The sequence below is a fragment of the Bos indicus x Bos taurus genome, chromosome 4 (assembly GCF_003369695.1).
Source record: "Bos indicus x Bos taurus breed Angus x Brahman F1 hybrid chromosome 4, Bos_hybrid_MaternalHap_v2.0, whole genome shotgun sequence".
In the NCBI taxonomy this organism is placed as follows: domain Eukaryota; kingdom Metazoa; phylum Chordata; class Mammalia; order Artiodactyla; family Bovidae; genus Bos; species Bos indicus x Bos taurus.
Window position 1 is genome coordinate 33,917,157 of NC_040079.1, and position 22,869 is coordinate 33,940,025.

A 22,869-nucleotide genomic window follows, 5' to 3' on the forward strand; every position below is an offset into this window, starting at 1 on the left:
ACCTGTCTTTCTGAGTCTAGACTCTCTGCTGTTCAATTTTAAAAGAAATCCCATGTGTATGGGTGTAGGTTCTTGGCTGCATGGATTGGGGTGAGGGACTCAGTGTCCATTGCACACAGACTGTCAGCCAATTGTTTTCTGATGCGTGCTGCAGCCCTGCCTCCCTCAGCACCCGGCTCCTTCAGGTCTGAACCACACAGAGGATCCGTGAGTCAAGCCTGCCCTTGTTATAACTGGTGTTTCTCTTCTGTAGGCACTTTATCGTTTTTTAGGGAAAATATAAACTTTTGCTTTTTTAAACTATGAAAGAATTTTTAAATTTTTAATATTTTAAAGTTTTTATTGAAATAGAGTTGATTTACAATGTTGTGTTAGTTTCAGATATACAGAAAAGTGATTCAGTGTGTGTATATATATATATATATATATACACACACATATACAGCAGAGAAGGCAATGGCAACCCACTCCAGTACTCTTGCCTGGAAAATCCCATGGACGGAGGAGCCTGGTGGGCTGCAGTCCATGGGATCGTGAAGAGTCGGGCACGACTGAGCGACTTCACTTTCACTTTTCACTTTCATGCATTAGAGAAGGAAATGGCAACCCACTCCAGTGTTCTTGCCTGGAGAATCCCAGGGACAGAGGAGCCTGGTGGGCAACTTAGCAGCAGCAGCAACACATATACAGACACACACACATATATTGTTTTTTAGATTCTTTTCCATTGTAAGTTGTTACAAGATATTGAGTATAGTTCCCTGTGCTGTATGTAGGTCCTTATTAGGCATTTTACACTATAATTTTTCTTGCAGGCTAAGTCAAACTTCTTAAAATGAATTAAGATTTCTTGTCTGTTATGAATTATTTCTTATTCTGTCTTTTTTTTTTGGGGTGATGGTGGTGGTGGAGATTTATGTCTTTAAAATCTTTTTTTGTGGAGTTTCAAGTGGAAGAGAAGACAAATGCTTGTGGTCAATCTGCCACATTTAATCTGTACTCCAAGAGTGATTTTAGACCTTATTCTCTATGCTAGGTTTCCCAAAATGTGTTTACTGAGGTGTTAATAGTTATTATTAAAAAAAGAAAAGTGGTCTGTGGTCAACATTTTGGGAAAAACTGGGTCAAACTAAGCTAAACCGTTTCTTTGCTTGTAAGGGCTATTGGGATCATTTAATATACTAATATTATTTAAGAATCCTTTAAGTGGTAGTATTTCCCAAACCGCAGATCTTGATTTCACCAGGCTAGAACACTAAGACCTAAAGTAAGAAAAATGCTAATCAAAGCAATCCAAAGTCCATCTCAGCTTGGCACTTAATCAGTTCACTGCATATAACATGAAATGAAATAGTGATGGGTCAGCATCTCTTTCTAAGGCCTACCAACATTCCACATTCCAGACTGCAGAGGCAGGGCTGGATAGCTGCCTCCTGGGCCATCATACTAGTGCAACATAGAGTGACTGACACTTTTCTGTATTTATCCTCCATTTAATTATCCTTCTTCAGAGAGACACCCTGATGTTATTGGTGTTATCACCATTCAATATAGGATGCTCCCTATGGAAGAGCATTTTGTACCAAGCTGTCTCAGGAAAGGCTGAGCTCCATTATGGCTAATGAGCTCATTGTCACCATGTACCAATCTTTAATCAACCACTAGAAAAAGCTAGAATTCACTTGCATCCTTTCCAGGTTTTAGCTCACTCACAGTTGATGTTTGCCGCATAACTAAAGGCACCATCCAAAACCACTCTTGGGCAAGAGCTACCTGGATCCTGTTTGTTGTCCTGTATAAACACTGGGAAAACAAAATTCCATTTCTACCCATGAAGAGAAACACCTGCTTTTCTAATCAGCAGGAACAGTTAGTCAAAATTGATGCATACCAGTTGGAAAATTGTTTATAGATTCATGATGGCAACACACCCTCTCTTGCTGCTTTGACAGATGAAAGAGACACCCCGAGACCTTTAATCTCACCTATGGCGACAGGGGCCCACTGGAGCTGGTTTGTTATGTCTATGATAGAATTCTCACCACAAATCAAAGAGAACACACCGAGATCTTACACTGATGATTACAGCAATCTTTCTCAGGTATCTGTGAATCTATAACGGGAATGGTTCCATTGAATACCAAAAGATACAAGGCTCCCAAATTCAAATTCTTTTTGCTTTAATACAGCAGATCTTAATTCTTGCTTTTACGGTACAACAAATTCCTTTGCCAGCTCCTGAGTCGAGCACAGAGGAAAATGTGGTTGTTATTAATGAATTTCTGCCCTTTAATGTTTTGTATGAGACCAATAATCTTCGTTTTCCCAGCTTGCTACATTCATCATTAAACCATCCTTTTTTGCAAAATGCTTTAGATATTCTTGATTGTTTATAATAGGCTAACAGTGATTTAAGATGTTGGGTGACAGTTTAGAAAGCTTATAAAACACTCAGTGTCAGCACTGGAGACTTCCTGAGGTACAAGTGGTACAAATTGTTCAAGAGTTAAGCAACAATTAGGCCTCTGTGATGAATGACTTTAGAGACTTTGTGATGAAGGGAGTCAGTTGAGAAAGACGATCTTATCAGTTCTATGTTGTAACTGGAAAGGCAAATGCTCCCACAAATATTTCAGCTCCAACATGAAAACATTAAAATGGGTAACACTGCTCCAGAATCAACAGAGAAAATCTGGGTGATATGCATATACCTTACCATCAAGATGGCACACATCAAAAATAAGGATTAATAAAACATAATTTGTATATAATAATTGTACACAAAAATTATAAAATCAAATTAATGAAGTAATTTCCCGACATGCTTAACTCATGATTATGAAAATTAAGGATTTTTTATTAGTAATATTTATAAGCCAATATTCTAGTTTTGATGACTCAAAGAGCTTTACTGTAGTTGACAAATTCCATGACTCTCCCTGTCAACTGGTTGATCCTGTGGCAGAAGATATACATAAGGCAATCATGTGGGAAAGGCATCTTCTTCTGTTTTTATTATTTATTTATTGGCCACACCATGTGGCTTGTGGGATTTTAGTTCCTGACCAGGGATTGAACCTGGGCCTTCGGCAGTGAGAAGGTAGAGCCCTAACCACTGGACTGTGGGGGAATTCCTGCATCTTCAGGTTTTTAATTGGAGCCATGTGAGACATCACTGGAAGATTTCTCTTTTTAGACTTCCAGAGCACTGAAGCTGAAAAAAAGAAAAACAGATACCCTCCCCTAAAATGCTAACTGAAGACATATTATGTAAAAATAAATAAATAAACCTTTTCTAAATGAGGGGAAAAACCCAATCTGTATGTTGTCTTTCAAAGTCCCACTTTCTGTGGGTTGACAACCTTTGGCTTGCTTTTGCAGCCAACTCTGATACAGGGCTGGCTCAGCTGCAAGTTCACTGTTTCTTCCTCTTCCAAGCTGCCTGCTCTTGTGTTTCTCAGTCTTGACCTCTTACAAATAGGATAGGCCCCAGAAGGATATTTTCTTATGGAAGAAGTAAGTAATCACACAGTATCCTACAGCTTAAAATCTGTTCTGCAATGGCATGGTCAAGCTTCAAGTTGCTAAAATCTAAACTCGAAAGGACATGCTTTCTACTGTTGGTGCAGCCTCTCGCCTCTCTGAGATGCAGTTCCATATATCACACAAAATTGTAACATGACTCCATTAGCAGAATGTACAGAAGAACCAATGCAGGGTCAATAACTTTTGGATATTCATAAAACTCTGAGGATCAAGATGAATTATAACAGTCATCTTAGGGCTGAAAAACAGGATCAGAAGAAACCTTTAGAGTTGTCATCTCACTCATGACTGTACTCTGGTTTACAAAGGGACACAAGAAAGAACAATTGAATCAGTATCTGAGAGGATGATCAACCAAGACAATGTTAATTGCAGTTTCCGCTGAAGCTCCTGAGATCTAGTCAACAACAGGAGCCAAGTAACCTCATTGTCGAAAGCAACATAGTGGTAATATGTGCAAAACTTGCCAAAATGTGGACAAAATTCAGCTTAGCAAACCCTGATTAAGAGCTGGGCAAAGGAGAATAAGGAAGAGAGAGAGAATTTCTATGAAGGACGTTCTTAAACTTTGTGATCTTGCTCCATCTTAGGTGGTTGCTTCATTCCTGCTTTAAGCTAAGTGAGACGGGATTTCAAGACACCAACTTTGAGAGGTAGACATGTGTCCTCTGGGGACTGGAAGCATGAGAACTGGTATGAGACATGATGCTATAGATCAGCTTTGAAGTGGAAGAGAGTGAGAGATCAAGAGTGAGAGTGAGAGTAGAGAGAGAAAGAGAGGAGAAAAAGAGGCAGGGCTGCACTGGGAGCTCACGATATGTCTGGCAACAGCACAGCAAAGATGAATGAGGGTTTCTTGTGGACAACACGGGGGCAACTGAGTATAGCAAGCCCAGTGTCATGCTGTATATTTTCCACGAGGATGCCTGGTGAAGCAATGACCTGCAAACAGGAGGACAGACAGTTGGAAGCCAAGGGGCTAAGGAAGGAATACAGCTGTAAGTGAAGTATTCCTCTGTCAAAGGAGCTATTATCAGAGGGCCCAGTAGGGGCGTCTTCAAGGAAGCCCACAAGAGCACCCTAGACAGAAAGAATTAGCATGCTATACCCAGAAAGTACATTCATGGATTAGGCTTATGCTCCTCAAGTAAGACTTTTGTTGCCCTTGCTGCTACTGCTAAGTCAACTTTAGTCGTGTCCGACTCTGTGCAACCCCATAGACAGAAGCCCACCAGGCTCCCCCGTCCCTGGGATTCTCCAGGCAAGAACGCTGGAATGGGTTGCCATTGCCTTCTCCAATGCATGAAAGTGAAAAGTGAAAGTGAAGTCACTCAGTCGTGTCCGACTCCTAGCAACCCCATGGACTGCAGCCCACCAGGCTCCTCCGTCATGGGATTTGCCAGGCAAAATTACTAACTACAAATAAAAATCAATTTTACCATGAAGAACAAAAAACTTTTCAAAACACAGACTCTTCTGTTAATGCATTGGATAAACCAATGGAGGAAGGTAATCTATCAATTTAGCAATTAAATTGCCTTGTTTTCAATCTTTTTCCATTAAAGATATCTCCCCCCTTCTGTGGACAGAATTTCTGATGGGAAGTCTCAGAGTCTACTAGAAAAGGCAAGTGTTCTCCATCTTCTGCTTATGTTGGCCAGCTATTCTAGTCTTCAGGTGTCTACATGAACACTAATTATTTTAACACTTCATTTTGCAGAGCCTTGAGTTGTGACTACTACTTGATTTGGCTGAGTGATGATGAATACATTATTTGATCTCCTCCAGACATAGCTTCTTTGATGCAAAATAAGATTGACAATGCAATTAAAGATGCAATGAAATTTTAAAAAATCAAAAGCTACAAAAACCATAGAGCCAGCATAAATACCTCATGGAAATGACACCCGCATGTCCCCTGCAAAAACTCTTTGTGTCGCCCCATGGTTATAGCAAATGTGTCAACGACTTCATAGCCATATTTTTTTGCATCTTCCAGGATAATCAAATTTTTTTTCCATAAATTCTGAACTTCATTCTGTATTGGAAAAGAGAAGAGTGAGAATTTTGATTAAAAGGACTGGTTTATGATTTAAAAACTCAAGTTAAAATCACATAAAAGTCATCTTTTTTACAGATTGATCTTATTGTAAGACAAAAAATGAATTTCTTTAAGATGTGTTCTAATTTTTTCAAAATATAAATATCAGTGCATATATAAAACAGCAATACATTAATGTCTATAGTGGCACAGTTCAGAACTTTTTCTTCTATGAAAAGTGGTTAGGTTTATTGTCCACAGAGATCCACTGAAGTATGTAAAATTCTCAATTTAAAAACCAAGACTTGAAAATCACAAATTCTATCTCCATTTATTGGAATTTTTCACTTGAATATTAATTAGTATCTATTTTGCATTCAGCTCTGTGCTGAGGGACAGGTATACAAGGGTAAGTAAACCATAGTGCGTATTCTTAAGACAGGGCATTCAAACAGGAGAAACAAATTTGTAAATATTTACTGAGTCCTTTATTGGAGGGAAATATACCAGACTCTGGGCTTCCATGATGGCTCAGTGGTAAAGAATCCGCCTATAATGTGGGAGACGCCAGAGACGTGGGTTCAATCCCTGTGTCAGGAAGATCCCCTAGAGAAGGGCATGGCAACCCTCTCCAGGATTCTTGCTTAGAGAATCCCATGGACAAAGGAGTCTGGCGGCCTAGAGTCCAAAGGGTCACAAAGCACCTGAGCTCCTGCACACAAATCAGACTCTGGCTTGGGAGAGAAAAGGGAATAGCTCTGCAGGGGCATGGCAGATTTCAAGAGGGCTTCCTGAGCTGAGTGAGGTTTGCTGTTGGGTGGGAGTAGGGAAACAGGGGGAGTGGGCTTCTGGGAGCCCCAGAAGTGAGTAGTGTCTCCATCTGTTGCTTCTGTAAGTCGTATTCCTCCCTCCCTCCCCAACCGTGCTCAAGGCATTGATGGAGATCAGCAGAGGTTCTAGTTTAGGTCCACTGTTGAGAAGAGGGACTACTCATTAAGTATAATGGCTCCAGGATTCCTCATTGGCTTGACCAAGGCTTTCTCAACCTGTAGTCTGAGACTCTTGATACCTAATCCACCCTTCTTCCCCTCCCTTCGTATCAGACACATTACAGCCAAACATGGTTCCCAGTACATAGTGGACACTCAAGATATATTTGGTGTAAGACCGAGTGATATGCATTGGGTGGTGTGGTCTGAAACTCTTCCCACCTACTCCTGCCCCTCCCTTTTATTCTTCTCAGACATTCTTTCCAATAAATCCTCTTATCTGGTTGATCCTGTCCTGGTGTCTGTCTCTTTGAGAACCCACACTGCCACGGGGAGGGAATTGTATTCCTTCTCCCTTTTCTAAAGATCAAAAAATTTTTTTTTATTTTCAAGGTAAAAAAGCAAATAATTATTTGCATTTGTTAATCCAACTGCAAGATAAAAAAAGCAGTACAAAGGTATCTAATTTTCTGTCTTTTCTGTGCTTGCACACCTATTTTGGTGACATACAAAGAAGAGTGTTTCTCACCAAATGAAGGTAGTGAATAGAGAAGGATCATAAAGGAAAAATCTGGAGGAAAAGGAACAGATGGGAAACAGTCTGTGTCGTCACCTGAAAAATACTGCTCAAGGTGCTCAATAATGTTTATAAAGTTTTTTCTTGTCTGGTTACAAGTACCCTCTCAGCTTTAAGGTGCCCAGTAATAAAAAGAAGAAACTTTGCAATAAGTGGTTTCTAGAGAAAGGTCAGTTCTCTGAGAAAGAGACTCTGAGCCAGAAACCGGCAGGCAGGGGGCCAGCAGGAGGTCCCCCCGTCCTTGGGATCAACACCTCCAAGAGAGTGAGGGAAGACAAACTGGGCAGAGAGAGAAGTTGAGCTGCAATATTGTTGCAACACAGGCTTCTGCTGATCCCACCAGAAGTTCTAGAGCTGGGAAGAAGGCCCTTCTGAGATGGTCCAAATTTAGAAAAGGGGGCTGAGCCTTGATTGAGGCTCTGCCCAAAAGGAAGAGAGGCTTTCTGAAAGTCTCCTGTGTGCTGAGATTTGTGGTTTGCATTTGGGGACCAGAATGAGCAATGCAGACCTCCCTCCCCTATCCCGACCTTGCTCCCACTGAGATTAGACCAGAAGGGGAGACAGACCACCAAGCCCGGGATCTGTTGAGGGACACAGACAAGGGTACCAGATAGTTACAGGAGCTCATGGCAGGAAGAGCCAATTGAGTCCAGGGTCTTCTCAGTTCAGAAGTCGTCAATTAGGTTTTCTCAGAGGAACCTGCACTTAAACTAACACTGGAAGAGTGACCGAAAGTTTCCCAGGTGAGAAGGTGGTGGAGAGTGGGCTCCAAGAAGAGGGAACGGCAGCTTTAAAGATCTGGGGGTGACTGAGAGCAAGGCGTGCTTGAGGAGCCAAAACAGTGGTGGAGTGAGTGCGTGTGTGTGCGTGCACATGTGTGTGTGTGTACATGTGAGTACACATGGATGCATATACACTGGATGCAAGGACTAAGTCTACCTAGGAAGGTGGAAGCCACATCTTGAATGGCCACGATGAGGATGATGAATGCCAAGGTCGGATGACGAGTTCAGGTTTCTTTTCCGCCTCCACTTACTACCATAACTTCCTCTTTTGTTTGATCATTTCCCTTCCTCTTCTTCCTTCCTTTCATCTTCACCAAGCCTGCAAAACTGATGAGCACCACTGAAGCCCTGATGGCAGGCACAACGGTTCATGGTATCTGGCACATGGTAAGTGCCAAAGGTCTGTTTGCTGAGATGAGTTCATTCTAAATCTACCTGGAGGCATCACAGTTCCTCCAGTTCCCGTTGAGAGGCCGCAATCAAGGAAGCAAAATGGAGCTACCAAAGTCCTCAAGAAGGAGCTGCAAACATGACCTGCAGACCTCAAATAACATTAAAGGAGATTCAATTCATAACCCATAGAAGAAATGATCAAAAGACCCCTCTTCTAATCCCCGAATCCCTTCAGCTACCCCAGATGCCAAATGTCTCAACTCACTTTACATGACCTTAACCTTGCCTGACTTCAAGAAGCTGAATTTGGTGGTTTTACTTTGGCCACTTTCTACTGTTTCTCATGCTTTTGCACCACAGATCTGGTGGCCAGGAAAGTAACGTTTCAAGAAAGGAGAGGGGGATCCTGTGATGTGTGCTGGAGAAAGCTAGGAGCACTCATAATTGACACAAAAATAAATCTCACTTGGTTGACACATTCAGTGGACAGCTTCCTGTCTCCCCAGTTCCCAGTGCTTCCTGAGCTCCCCCTGAGCAACTGCACACAATCCGGGCTGCCTGTGAGCTCTCCTTGCTGAGCAAGAGCAGCTGTTTGTCTTACCTACAGATGGTGTCTTTCTTTTATGAGACTTGTATTTAGTGTTGAGACTACCGATTTACTGTCTTCTATGAGAACTGATCAGAGGCCTCGACTCCTTTCATTTATAAACATCCAACCTGAGGCAAAATGAATGATACTACTTCAAAGACGAATTCTGAAAGCAATCAGTCAGAAATCCTCTTCCCCAAAGCCACTCTTTTCCAAATTACTCATTGATACTGACAATTTCGTATATGATTTTAGCAGGAGCCTTTACAGTGTTTGAAACGTGAATGAGGTAAGAGGATACTTACAAAATAAGCCCTCTCATCTAACCCTCAGGTTTTTATTTTTTCAAACTCTGGTCCAACTTTCTTCTTTATGAATTCAAAGCATTATTTATGGGCTGGTGTCCCCTTATGTTTCCCTTATGGGAAACAATGGAAACAGTGAGAGACTTTATTTTGCGGGGAACCAGAATCACTGCAGATGGTGACTGCAGCCATGAAATTAAAAGACATTTGCTCCTTGGAAGAAAAGTTATGACCAACCTAGACAGCATATTAAAAAGCAGAGACATTACTTTGCCAACAAAGGTCCATCTAGTCAAAGCCATGGTTTTTCCAGTAAGTCATGTATGGATGTGAGAGTTGGACTACGAAGAAAGCTGAGCGCCAAAGAATTGATGCTTTTGAACTGTGGTGTTGGAGAAGACTCTTGAGAGTCCCTTGGACTGCAAGGAGATCCAACCAGTCCATCCTAAAGGAGATCAGTCCTGGGTGTTCTTTGGAAGGACTGATGCTGAAGCTGAAACTCCAATACTTTGGCCACCTGAAGTGAAGAACCAACTCATTTGAAAAGACCCTGATGCTGGGAAAGATTGAGGGCAGGAGGAGAAGGGGACGAAAGAGGATGAGATGGTTGGATGGTATCACTGATGTGACGGACATGAGTTTGAGTAGGCTCCAAGGAGTTGGTGATGGATAGGGAGGCCTGGCACGCTGCAGTCCATGGGATTGCAAAGAGTCGGACACGACTGAGTGACTGAACTGAACTGTCCCCTTATTTCTAGGAATCATTATAACTGATTTGAAATCATACTCCTTAAGTGTACCATCTGCTTTGAATTTTATGAAGGTTGTTGAATATTATACAGTGCCTTTTGGGTTCTTTTTCAGACACCAGCAAGGACCCTTACAGGAACCATGAAATTCACACAGCCTGGAAAATATGGATTTACCTGTGTTAAGAAGTGCACTCCATCCACTGGCAAATGAAATCCAATTCCCAACGTTTTGATGATCACAAGGATATTGAGTAAGTCTTCCCTGTTAAATAAGCAGATCTCAAGTCATAAACTCTGATGACATTTCTAGATGTCTGTATTTACACAAGCAAGTGGAGAGGAATTCCTTTAGAATGTGATCATTGCCATATAGGACTAAACTCTCATTTTATAGATTTGCTGTACATTAGTGCTTTTGTGTGTGTGTGTGTGTGTGTGTGGATAGTTTTATGTGTCAGTGGGCATGTTTTGATCTGTAGCAAATGGAGATTTGGATGCTAAAGAGCCATGTTGTGATTGGATACAAAAGTATTTTTGAAACATTTTAAACTGGACTTGAACTGCTGGATTCTAAATTACAAGTTGTCCTTTATATAAAATCTTGATAAAATTCACTCACATCAAGAGTAAATTTTTTTTTTTTTTTTTACTTAGACAACAAATGATAATTATTGTTGCAGGAATTTACCTTTTTAAAACCTTGTGAATAATTTGCAGGTGATTGGAATTAAGCCACTGAACACCACCAACAACCAATACAGTCTGGCTGGTATTCTCCAGGGGACCTGATCTGAAATCCAGAAAGAAAAACAACATGTGTTGCTTTGAAACACATGGTAAACATTTTAACAGCACCGCCTCACATTTCATTGAACCCTAGCTGGCATCCTGATCACAAGACCTCCTTATCATTTCTACCTCGTTTTCAGCCATATTATTAATACTTGGTATTTAAACTTTTCAGCACATCTGATACACAGCAAACAATCATAACTGCTAGTAAAATATCACTACATTGTGGTATGGTTTCATTCAAAACTGTTCCATTGTACCTTTGCAAGAGATGTTCAAGGGCTTTTTCAAATGTTGGTCTCAATGAAGGGCTCATCCAAAACCGGGGATAGTAGGAATAACTGATCAAGGTCTTCCCTCCATTGACATTGTGGTAGAATTTAGTGCCATGCACTTTCTGCCATTCCTCCAGGGTTTCATTTAATCTTTCAATCAGATAGTACATTATCCCTCTGTTGGTTGAGTCTCCAATGAAAAGAATCTACAAGTTAAAAAAAATTTTGCTTTCAAATCTGATGTGTACAAGACATAGAAGACTATAAAATAAGTAACCTGATGAAAACAGAGACATACATCCAATTGAAAGACAGCACTTTAAACTGTAAGAAATGACATTAATTCTTCTCTCCCAAACCTGTTCATTTTCCTTTTCCATATTCCTAGTAATGACATCATCTACTGACCCACTAACTCACGTTTAAAGCTCTTTGCTTTCTTTGTGCTATCTTTAATTTTTCTATCCCTCTTAGGCACTTCACTTTCTCATCTAATCAGCTTAACGTGTTATTGACTTAAATAGTCATAAGGTATTCTAGTGGAAAAGGTCAGTTTTCATTCCAATCCCAAAGAAAGGAAATGCCAAAGAATGCTCAAACTACCACATAATTGCACTCATCTCACACGCTAGTAAAGTAATGCTCAAAATTCTCCAAGCCAGGCTTCAGCAATATGTGAAACATGAACTTCCAGATGTTCAAGCTGGTTTTAGAAAAGGCAGAGGAACCAGAGATCAAATCACCAACATCTGCTGGATCATCGAAAGAGCAAGAGAGTTCCAGAAAAACATCAATTTCTGCTTTATTGACTATGCCAAAGCCTTTGACTATGTGGATCACAATAAACTGTGAAACATTCTTCAAGAGATGGGAATACCAGACCACCTGACCTGCCTCTTGAGAAACCTATATGCATGTCAGGAAGCAACAGTTAGAACTGGACATGGAACAACAGACTGGTTCCAAATAGGAAAAGGAGTATGTCAAGGCTGTATATTGTCACCCTGCTTATTTAACTTCTATGCAGACTACATCATGAGAAACGCTGGGCTGGAAGAAGCACAAGCTGGAATCAAGACTGCTGGGAGAAATATCAACAACGTCAGATATGCAGATGACATCACCCTTATGGCAGAAAGTGAAGAGGAACTAAAAAACCTCTTGATGAAAGTGAAAGAGGAGAGTGAAAAACTTGGTTTAAAGCTCAACATTCAGAAAACGAAGATCATGGCATCTGGTCCCATCACTTCATGGCAAATAGATGGGGAAACAGTGGAAACAGTGTCAGACTTTATTTTTTGGGGCTCCAAAATCACTGCAGATGGTGACTGCAGCCATGAAATTAAAAGACGCTTACTCCTTGGAAGGAAAGTTATGACCAACCTAGAGAGCATATTCAAAAGCAGAGACATTACTTTGCCAACAAAGGTCCATCTGGTCAAGGCTATGGTTTTTCCAGTGGTCATGTATGGATGTGAGAGTTGGACTGTGAAGAAAGCTGAGCACCGAAGAATTGATGCTTTTGAACTGTGGTGTTGGAGAAGACTCTTGAGAGTCCCTTGGACTGCAAGGAGATTCAACCAGTCCATTCTGAAGATCAGCCCTGGAATTTCTTTGGAAGGAATGATGCTAAAGCTGAAACTCCAGTACTTTAGCCACCTCATGCGAAGAGTTGACTCATTGGAAAAGACTCTGATGATGGGAGGGATTGAGGGCAGGAGGAGAGGGGAACGACAGAGGATGAGATGGCTGGATGGCATCACCGACTTGATGGACGTGAGTTTGAGTGAACTCCAGGAGTTGGTGATGGACAGGGAGGCCTGGCGTGCTGCAATTCATGGGGTCGCAAAGAGTCGGACATGACTGAGTGACTGAACTGAACTGATTCTAGTGTTGTAAGTGTACTTAGAGATGTTCCAATCTCTTTATTTTGTAGATGTTAGCTAGCTCAATAGAAGTCACGCTACTACTTGAGAAACAAGCCACAGAACTAGAATTTGATTTTCTGAAAAGCAGTCTATGTTCCAGGGTGCATGTCCCAGGGCCATTTGCCATGGAAGCCTCTCATCTATCACCTCCTGTAAATTCCATAAGCACAGTCTTGCTTGAGGCTCCCATGGCCTCAAAGGTGTGGTGTTGTTAACACTTGCTTAATAGATCTTCTTGTATCATGTGTGTGAGCCGCCCAGTCATGTAACACTCTGCCATGCCTTGGACTGTAGCCTGCCAGGCTCCTCTGTCCATGGAATTGTCCAGGCAAGAATACTGGAGTGGGTTGCTGTTTCCTTCTCCAGGGAATCCTCCTGACCCAGGGATCAAACCCAGGTCTCCTGCAGTGCCGGCAGATTCTTGACCATCTGAACCACCAGGAAAGCCCTCTTGCACCATGGCTGCCCTCTAATTCATTCTCCACACAGTAATACTGTGATAAATTTCCAAATGTCTCCTCTCCCTTTCATGCTCAAAAATCTTATCAGCTCTCCATGTTCTGCAGAGTCAGGTTTTAACTCTGAGGTTCAGTTAACATTTACTGAATTTTTATTGCATATCAGCTTTTGCTTGGTGGAGATTTCACACTGAGTACTCATTTTAATCTCCATAATCATGAGATGTGAGTCATTATCTTGTTTCACAGATGAGGTATTTGAGGCTCAGGGAGATTGAGGTTATAAATCTAGTAAATGGGGAACACAGGACTCAAATCCAAGTCCTTGATCTCCAAGGGCAGGGTCAATGGCCCCATCCTCTCAACACTTTCCTTCAAGTAAGCAGGTCAGATTTCTACTTTTTCACTGAACATGATTTGCAATCAACAACATCTGTTTTTCCTTGTGCTAATCCATCTGCCTAGAAAGCCCTGCCCTCTGCAAAATAGTCTGTGTAAATGCTATACAACCTCCAGACTTAACACGGACGTCTCTCCTAGAGGGTCTTGTCCAACGCCCCAGTCAGAATGACCTTTCTGTCCTCTGTGACTTCATTATAATTTTCAGTTCCATTACTGATTTTATCAAAGACTACATGAAATTACAGCTATTTGTGACTCTATCTTTTTTCTTATATCATATCAATAAGTATTTAAGGTCAGAGTCAAGGTTAATTTCTAAATTCTGATTTCCCCCATAGTATTATGCATGCATTTAAAAAATATTTATTGACCTGAAAGTCAAAGGGACTTTTATTAGAGACAATTCCTTTTAATGTCTCTGGATAAGGTTTAATGCCTTCTTCAGTTCTTTACTCTTTCTGTTGAGATTTCCCTTTGCATTGTGTGCTGCATGCTAAGCTGCTTCAGTCATGCCCAACTCTTTGTGACCCTGTGGACCATAGCCCGCCAGGCTCCTCTGTCCATGGGATTCTTCAGGCAAGAATACTAGAGTGGGTTGCCATGCCCCCCTCTAGAGGATCTTCCTGACCCAAGGATTGAACCCACATCTTTTATGTCTCCTGAATTGACAGGCAGGTTCTTTACCACCAGCGCCACCTGGGAAGCCCCCCTTTGCAATAGCCATGCACATATTTTCTTCTAATTTTAAAGTGGCCACTGCCATCACTTGTCAGGCACTACTGCATTCATCCATCCATAATGAATTTAGTGAGACTCTACAAAGGTTTATTCTTTCATGGTATATTCAAGTAGCAGTGTGAAGAAATCCAGAAGGCATTCTCTTTCAGAAATTCCCTTCCAATCACTATTACAATAAGCATCGCCAAGCTCAACAAAGTGACCTAAGATGTCAAGGCCCCAGTCACTGATCCTCTAGGTCAAGTTCCATCTGGAGTGTCAACATCCCAGTATAAGAAAAATACTCTGTGAAATCACTTGAAATTCTCCTTACTGGATTTGACCTATAACTATGTGTTTGTTTTTCCGGTCCAGAATTCTGGTTTTAAAAAGGAACTCTGAATAATCAGAACAGCTCTTCATTTCAGAGACTAGTAAAGACCCAGCTTTATTTGTGTTGTTAATAGTTTGCTAAGGCTGTCATAACAAAGCAACACAGACTGGGTAGCTTAAATAACCGACATTTATTTTCTCATGATTCTTGCCCAGTAGTCCAAGATCAAAGTATTTGCATGGTAGGTTTCTTCTGAGAACATCTCTGCTTGACTTGTAGATGGTCATCTTCTCTGTGTCCACATACGGTCTTGTGTGTATGTCTATGTCTTAATCTCCTCTGCTTATAAGGATACTAGTCACATTGGATTAGGGCCTAGCATAATGACCTTATTTTTTCCTTGTGCACGCGTGTTCAGTCTCTCAGTCATGTTTGACTCTTTGTGACTCCATGGACTATAGCCCCAGAGGCTCCTCGGTCCACTGGATTCTCCAGGCAAGAATACTGGAGTGGGTTGTCATTTCTTCCTCCAGGGGATCTTCCTAACCCAGGGATCAAACCAGGTATTTGCATTGCAGGCAGATTCTTTAACATTGAGCCACCAGGCAAGCCCCCATTTTTCCTTAATTACCCTTTTGGAGGCCCTGTCTCCAAATACAGTCACATTCTGAAGTACTGAGAGCTAGGACTTCAAAATATGAATCTGGTTGGGTAGAAACACAATTCAGCTCTTAATACCAGTAAGGGACCTTGGCAATCGAGGCGAGCTAAATTTCCACTACAGATTTTTCTTACAGATTCTTTCCGTTTCAGTATCAAAATGCAGTGCCTCCTAGCATTATCTCTGGGCAGCCAGTAAGATCGCTGCGTGTCTGTGTTGTGGGCTACAGAAGCTGAAGAAAATCCAAGTAGCTGCCTATTCCTAAGATAAAACATATTTTCTAAATGTCCAGTCTTTTCTGTGGGGTTGTAGGAAGATGCAGACCACCAATGCCTGACAGAGGCAAAGAATCTGCTTTTCAGAATTCTTAGGTACTGTTATTTATTAACCAGATGATCTTAGACAAAGTATGTGACCTCTTTGTGGGTTCATTTCCTTATGTGTAAATTGGGGAAAATAATGGCAACACCATAAAAGACTTTAATGAGCTTTTAAATACTTATTTCTGGCACCCAGCGCACAGCAAGTAAGGGCCAGCATGAAGGCAGAGGAAAGGCAAGAAGTGTTTTGGAATGCTTCTTGAGTGCCCTGCAATGCACCGCTTGGTTGCTGTTCAGTTGCTGAGTCCAACTCTTTGCAACCCCATGGACTGCAGCATGCCAGGCTTCCCCATCCTTCACTATCTCCCAGAATTGGCTCAAACTCATGTCCTTTGAGTCGGTGCACTGCTAGGCACTTTATTTTATTTTTATATGACACCAATTTAATGCCATCAATTTGCTTTGTTTTAATAGGAAACAGTTTGTACGATTTTTTTCTTATAAGCATTCTGTAACTATCTTTGATTTCTCATTGATCCAAGATTTAGGAGAGGGAGCTTTAGTTTCTAAGTGGCTGCATTTCTGTATTGTTTTGTGTTACTGGCTGTTAATTGTTGGTTTTATGTAATATGTACTCTGGGATCAGTTGACATGTGAGATCTTAGTTCCCCGACTAGGGATCGAACCTGTGCTTCCTGTAGTGGAAGTACAGAGTCTTAAGCATGGGACTGCCAAGGAAGTTCCTAGGCACTTTAAATTCATTAGGTACTTCAAAGAAAAAGTCAGTGAAGATAGGAAGTGTCTAAATCACAGCATCCTCTCTCTTGTCCTACTAACCCTGTTACAGACTCTCAACAGGGCTTGTAGGTTGCTGGTGAAGCACGTTCTGAATCAAGCAGACTGACAGCCTCTGAAAAGTCCCTCATGTATCCACTGCTCATCAGTAACTAACAAGCTCCGGGAAGAAGGAAGGGCATCTGCAAAATACCACCACCATCTGCAAAACAAATTCTCCTAAACTGCAAACAGCGAGATAGCATTTTTTGAATCTAGTAGACACAGCTCTGATATAGAAGACTATGTTCTAGAGAATTACTCTATCCCAATGCCTTCCTATTCATGAAAGATAGAAATGATAAATTATAACTAAGATGTAAATGCACTTGTGAATTTAAGATTGCTGGTTCTGTAGAGGAAGCCATTTTTGGAAGAGGTTAATTGGTATTCTTAACTAAAAGATTTCTAACTTCAAAATATCAGCTTTTAAAATACACACAACTAGAAAATAATACCAGGGATAAGCGTGGTTCTTTTCAGCCACATGATTCGTATTTGGTCTTTATTTAGATCATTCCACTTGGTGAATTTTTAAAAGGAAATGAGCAGGTTATTTGTTTTCAACTTCCATTGTAAAGGGTCTAAATTACTATAACATATACGTATAACTAGCCACACAATTTGTAAAAAATTCTTCTTTCCTGTGAAAATTACTACCTTGTACTAGTAGGCACAGGTGTTGGCTGGCAGATGCAATCAAAGAAGAAAAAGTATAATTAACCAATACGCAATTATAAAAATAATCAGTTAGCAATAAAATATTAAAATAACTGTTTTTTCCCCCTATCAATTTTTTTTTAAGCTCCAATGATATTAAGCACCACGGGAAAGTTTTTTATTTCTTTGTTTTAACTGTTGAATTTCAAGTGTCCAGAATAGTGCCTAGAGTAAAAATTAGTCTTTATTTTTTAACGGAAGATTGGAGACTTTGATGTTCTGTATATAAATTGGCAGTTTTCTACTTCTAAGAAATACTTGAGAATGCCCATGAAAACATATTTTAAAAGCAAAATAAGTTGGAAGCAACATAACATATATCTATCAGGTTGATTATATTAAGGTATAATCATATACTTTAACTTGCTTACTCTTTTAACAATGATACTGAAATAAGGGTATATTCTGATGTGGAACATTTTAATTTACTTTTATAAAAATCTGATTATAATCAGAATATACATATTATTGAATTTTTGGAAAAGTAAAGCATATGAATGCATAGAAAAAGGATCAATCCAAGAAGAAGATATAACAATTATAAATATATATGCACCCAACACGGGAGCACCACAGTACATAAGACAAATGCTAACAAGTATGAAAGGAGAAATTAACAATAACACAATAATAGTGGGAGACTTTAATACCTCACTTACACCTATGGATAGATCAACTAAACAGAAAATTAACAAGGAAACACAAACTTTAAACGATACAATAGACCAGTTAGACCTAATTGATATCTATAGGACATTTCATCCCAAAACAATGAATTTCACCTTTTTCTCAAGCGCACATGGAACCTTCTCCAGGATAGATCACATCCTGGGCCATAAAGCTAGCCTTGGTAAGTTCAAAAAAATAGAAATCATTCCAAGCATTTTTTCTGACCACAATGCAGTAAGATTAGATCTCAATTACAAGAGAAAAACTATTAAAAATTCCAACATATGGAGGCTGAACAACACACTGCTGAATAACCAACAAATCACAGAAGAAATCAAAAAAGAAATCAAAATTTGCATAGAAACGAATGAAAATGAAAACACAACAACCCAAAACCTGTGGGACACGGTAAAAGCAGTCCTAAGCGGAAAGTTCATAGCAATACAGGCACACCTCAAGAAACAAGAAAAAAGTCAAATAAATAACCTAACTGTACACCTAAAGCAACTAGAAAAGGAAGAAATGAAGAACCCCAGGGTTAGTAGAAGGAAAGAAATCTTAAAAATTAGAGCAGAAATAAATGCAAAAGAAACAAAAGAGACCATAGCAAAAATCAACAAAGCCAAAAGCTGGTTCTTTGAAAGGATAAATAAAATTGACAAACCATTAGCCAGACTCATCAAGAAACAAAGGGAGAAAAATCAAATCAACAAAATTAGAAACGAAAATGGAGAGATCACAACAGACAACACAGAAATACAAAGGATCATAAGAGACTGCTATCAACAATTATATGCCAATAAAATGGACAACGTGGAAGAAATGGACAAATTCTTAGAAAAGTACAACTTTCCAAAACCGGACCAGGAAGAAATAGAAAATCTTAACAGACCCATCACAAGCATGGAAATTGAAACTGTAATCAAAAATCTTCCAGCAAACAAAAGCCCCGGTCCAGACGGCTTCACAGCTGAATTCTACCAAAAATTTAGAGAAGAGCTAACACCTATCCTGCTCAAACTCTTCCAGAAAATTGCAGAGGAAGGTAAACTTCCAAACTCATTCTATGAGGCCACCATCACCCTAATACCAAAACCTGACAAAGATGCCACAAAAAAAGAAAACTACAGGCCAATATCACTGATGAACATAGATGCAAAAATCCTTAACAAAATTCTAGCAATCAGAATCCAACAACACATTAAAAAGATCATACACCATGATCAAGTGGGCTTTATCCCAGGGATGCAAGGATTCTTCAATATCCGCAAATCAATCAATGTAATACACCACATTAACAAATTGAAAAATAAAAACCATATGATTATCTCAATAGACGCAGAGAAAGCCTTTGACAAAATTCAACATCCATTTATGATAAGAACTCTCCAGAAAGCAGGAATAGAAGGAACATACCTCAACATAATAAAAGCTATGTATGACAAACCCACAGCAAACATTATCCTCAATGGTGAAAAATTGAAAGCATTTCCTCTAAAGTCAGGAACAAGACAGGGTGCCCACTTTCACCATTACTATTCAACATAGTTTTGGAAGTTTTGGCCACAGCAATCAGAGCAGAAAAAGAAATAAAAGGAATCCAAATTGGAAAAGAAGAAGTAAAACTCTCACTATTTGCAGATGACATGATCCTCTACATAGAAAACCCGAAAGATTCCACCAGAAAATTACTAGAAATAATCAATGACTATAGTAAAGTTGCAGGATATAAAATCAACACACAGAAATCCCTTGCATTCCTATACACTAATAATGAGAAAAGACCCTGGTTATTTTGAAGTGAATGACAATTTATTCTTTTTACTAAAAATATGCATTTTCTAAGTGAACATATATTGGCTTTTTATGTGAATTAAAAAAATCAGTCAGCAATAGCGGCAGCAATTAGATTAAATCCTTGTGTTTAAAAGCATTTTGAAAACTCATGCAAAAATAATCAGCTTAACTAACTTTACTTCTATAGAACAATGGACTAAGAGGGAAAGATTATGCGTTGGCTCAATAAAGCCCATCACAAGAATAACGTTAATAATATTTTGGATTCCAGTGGCAGCTTTATTCCAAAGATTGAATGGCATTTTCCTATGCAGCGTCTCTCTTCTGGTCCTGGGGTGCAATGCAGGGAGTCTACCTCCATCAGTGTGGGCTCTGGAGAGGAGCAGAAACATCTGTGTCTCACTGTGGCATGAGAGGCTGGATCTCAGCTCGTCATCAGGAAACAAAGATGTGTTTAGAAGAGTTTTGCATCTGTTTCTATTCCCTAAACTTGACATGCAGGGTGTCACTGAAAAGTATAAGGTCTGGTGTTTTTCCTACTATTTTTCATACCGCCATGGACTATAAGACTTAGAAGCACACCTCGTTCTTAGGCTTTATTAAAGCTTGCACTTGATTTAAAAGTCTTCTTAAAAACCATGCAATGGTTTAATTATCTTTATTTTCTTTTCTAATTTCTCAACATGATATACTCTCTGCATTAGGTGACATAGGCTAAGTGCTATTAACAAATAGAGCCTTGCAATGTATAGTGGCCTAAACACTATCGACGTTTACTTCTTCAGGAAAACGGTCCAGGTGGTTCGAGGCAGGGGTATGTGTGGGGGCAGGGAGGTCCTTCAGGGTCCCAGGATGAGTAGACCTGGCCTTCCTCAGCTACAGTTTCTGAGAACTCACTGGGTGTTGACATCCAGCCGGGGGAGGAGTAAAGAGCTGCCAGGTTTCCTACGGGCCCACCCTGAGGGATGGGCCTGTCACTGCTGCCCACATACCATTGGTTAAAACCCAACCATATGGTCACACACCTGACTGCAAGGAAGACTGAGAAATGTAGTCATGCTTTGTGCCAGGAAGCGAAAGAAATGAGTATGATGAATGCCTAGCTAGTCTTTACCATATTCTCTCACATGCTAAGTGTGGGAAAAAAGAAAAACCACTAAATTCAGATTTTCCACCTGTGATTTAGCAAAAGTATGAAGTATATGGAGGGCTTCCTTTGTAGCTCAGTCAGTAAAGGACCTGCCTGCAATGCAGGAGACCCGGTTTCAATCCCTGGGTCAGGAAGATCCCCTGGAGGAGGAAATGGCAAACTACTCCAGTATTTTCACCTGGGAAATTCCATGGACAGAGGAGCCTGGAGGGCTACAGTCCATGGGGTCACAAAACAGACACAACTAAGTGACTAAGCGACAACATGAAGTATATGAAAGGCTAAACTTATCATCCATACGATGCATAGAAGGACGTCTGCTCTTAGAGAAATTGGTTCTCTGGGACAAATACAAACAAGAACAATCATTTATCAGTGAAAATGCAATAAACACTTTCAGAATTTTTGATTAAAATATAAAATAAAACAATTTTCATCCCATTTTGTTTCATCATGGATAAAGGAAACTAATGATGATGACACCCAAATATGTAAATATTTTACTCCATTACCTCCTTTCTCCACACTCACCAACAGTAACAAGGAATAGTTAGCAAAGCGAGTTATAAAGAAATGAAGAGGGGCAATGGGGGCTCACTGTGATAACTCAATAGGTAGCTTGTTGGGTCTCAGATTTTTCTGATCTGTTGGAGCTGGCAAAGAAGTGGGTATATGTAGAATCAATAGATAGGGAGATAAATCCTTGATTTAAAATAATTTTCCATCTTCCTTTCCTCTTGCATAGGTTCTACAATATTCACATAAATGGGGATATTTCTTCAGAGCCAACAAAGTGCGTGTAGATGCCAGCACAGATCTCAGCCGGTTAATAGGAACCCACTGGAACCTTCCAAGAGGGGAAATTATATAGGAGCTCCTTGTCCATTAATCCTGACAACACCTACTTACTGAGGAGCTCTCATCATGGTAAATAACGGAAATGAAAGTGAAGTGAGGCGTAGTCTTATTCATTACATCTAATCCAGGGCCAAGCATAGCCTATACATTTAGAAAGCTCCACGGTAACTCCCATGAGCCTCATGATTGAGCACCACCACTCTCATAAGATAACTGCCAAGTGAGGTAGTGGAGGGTGAGTCAGCTCTAATATGAAGGGGAGACCAATCAGATGGCTAATGATATTTAGGGCAGGATGAAAATCAAGCTCAACAAAGCATTTCTCTATGAAATGTAATATGATTGCAATGAATGTTTTTCAATGATGCATTTTGATCAAACTAGCTATAGATGACCAACCAAAGTGCTCTTTGGGGTCAAGATCAGATGAAAATTTACGTAGAGACAAGTCACTCTAAAACACATGAAATTTGGCAAAAATGAAAACAAACAACAATATCACCTAGACATGGATTGTCTAGCTGCTTGAAACAAAGGTGACTTCTAGTCTTCTATATACAGAGGAGAGCCCTTTCCTGTGTATTGTGGGCTTTATGTGTATGCCATCCTTTCCTGTTAAGAGTCAGGTACACTCCTTTCCTTCTATTCACCTCTTTTTATTGAAACTGACAAGCAACAATGAATTGTGTAACCATAATGGAATTCACATATTAACCAGAACATACTATTATAAGTTGGGCGTACTTCAAATATGTGAACAACTTTAAGTCCAAGACAGTACTTAACTTGCAAACATTGCTTTAAAAATGTAAGTTACATTTCCTGTTTTAACAGCTGAGCTTAAATGCTTTCAGTAAATATTGCCTTTTTATATTTTCCTTTCTGAATTGTACCCTTCTGTCAGGTATTTTATTACTGAGTAATAAAATTACTGAGTTTGTCAGCTGAACTATGTTTTCAACTGACAAACAAAATAC

The 22,869-nt window shown here is 40.0% G+C and overlaps 1 protein-coding gene across 4 annotated transcripts in view; it reads right to left on the reverse strand.

The window, feature by feature from the left end:
- Window positions 1-22,869, reverse strand: part of CPED1 (cadherin like and PC-esterase domain containing 1) — a 328,240-nt gene that overhangs the window by 11,967 nt on the left and 293,404 nt on the right. For 3 of the 4 annotated variants that reach the window (XM_027539149.1, XM_027539150.1, XM_027539151.1), the window contains 4 exons: window positions 11,030-11,250; window positions 10,666-10,767; window positions 10,152-10,239; window positions 5,438-5,584 (listed from right to left, as the gene is read on the reverse strand). In XM_027539149.1, coding sequence (XP_027394950.1) covers window positions 5,438-5,584; window positions 10,152-10,239; window positions 10,666-10,767; window positions 11,030-11,250 — 558 coding nt within the window. Of the gene's footprint in view, window positions 1-5,437; window positions 5,585-8,932; window positions 9,049-10,151; window positions 10,240-10,665; window positions 10,768-11,029; window positions 11,251-22,869 lie in introns of those variants that run through there. The other variant, XR_003510710.1, reaches the window with a different exon arrangement.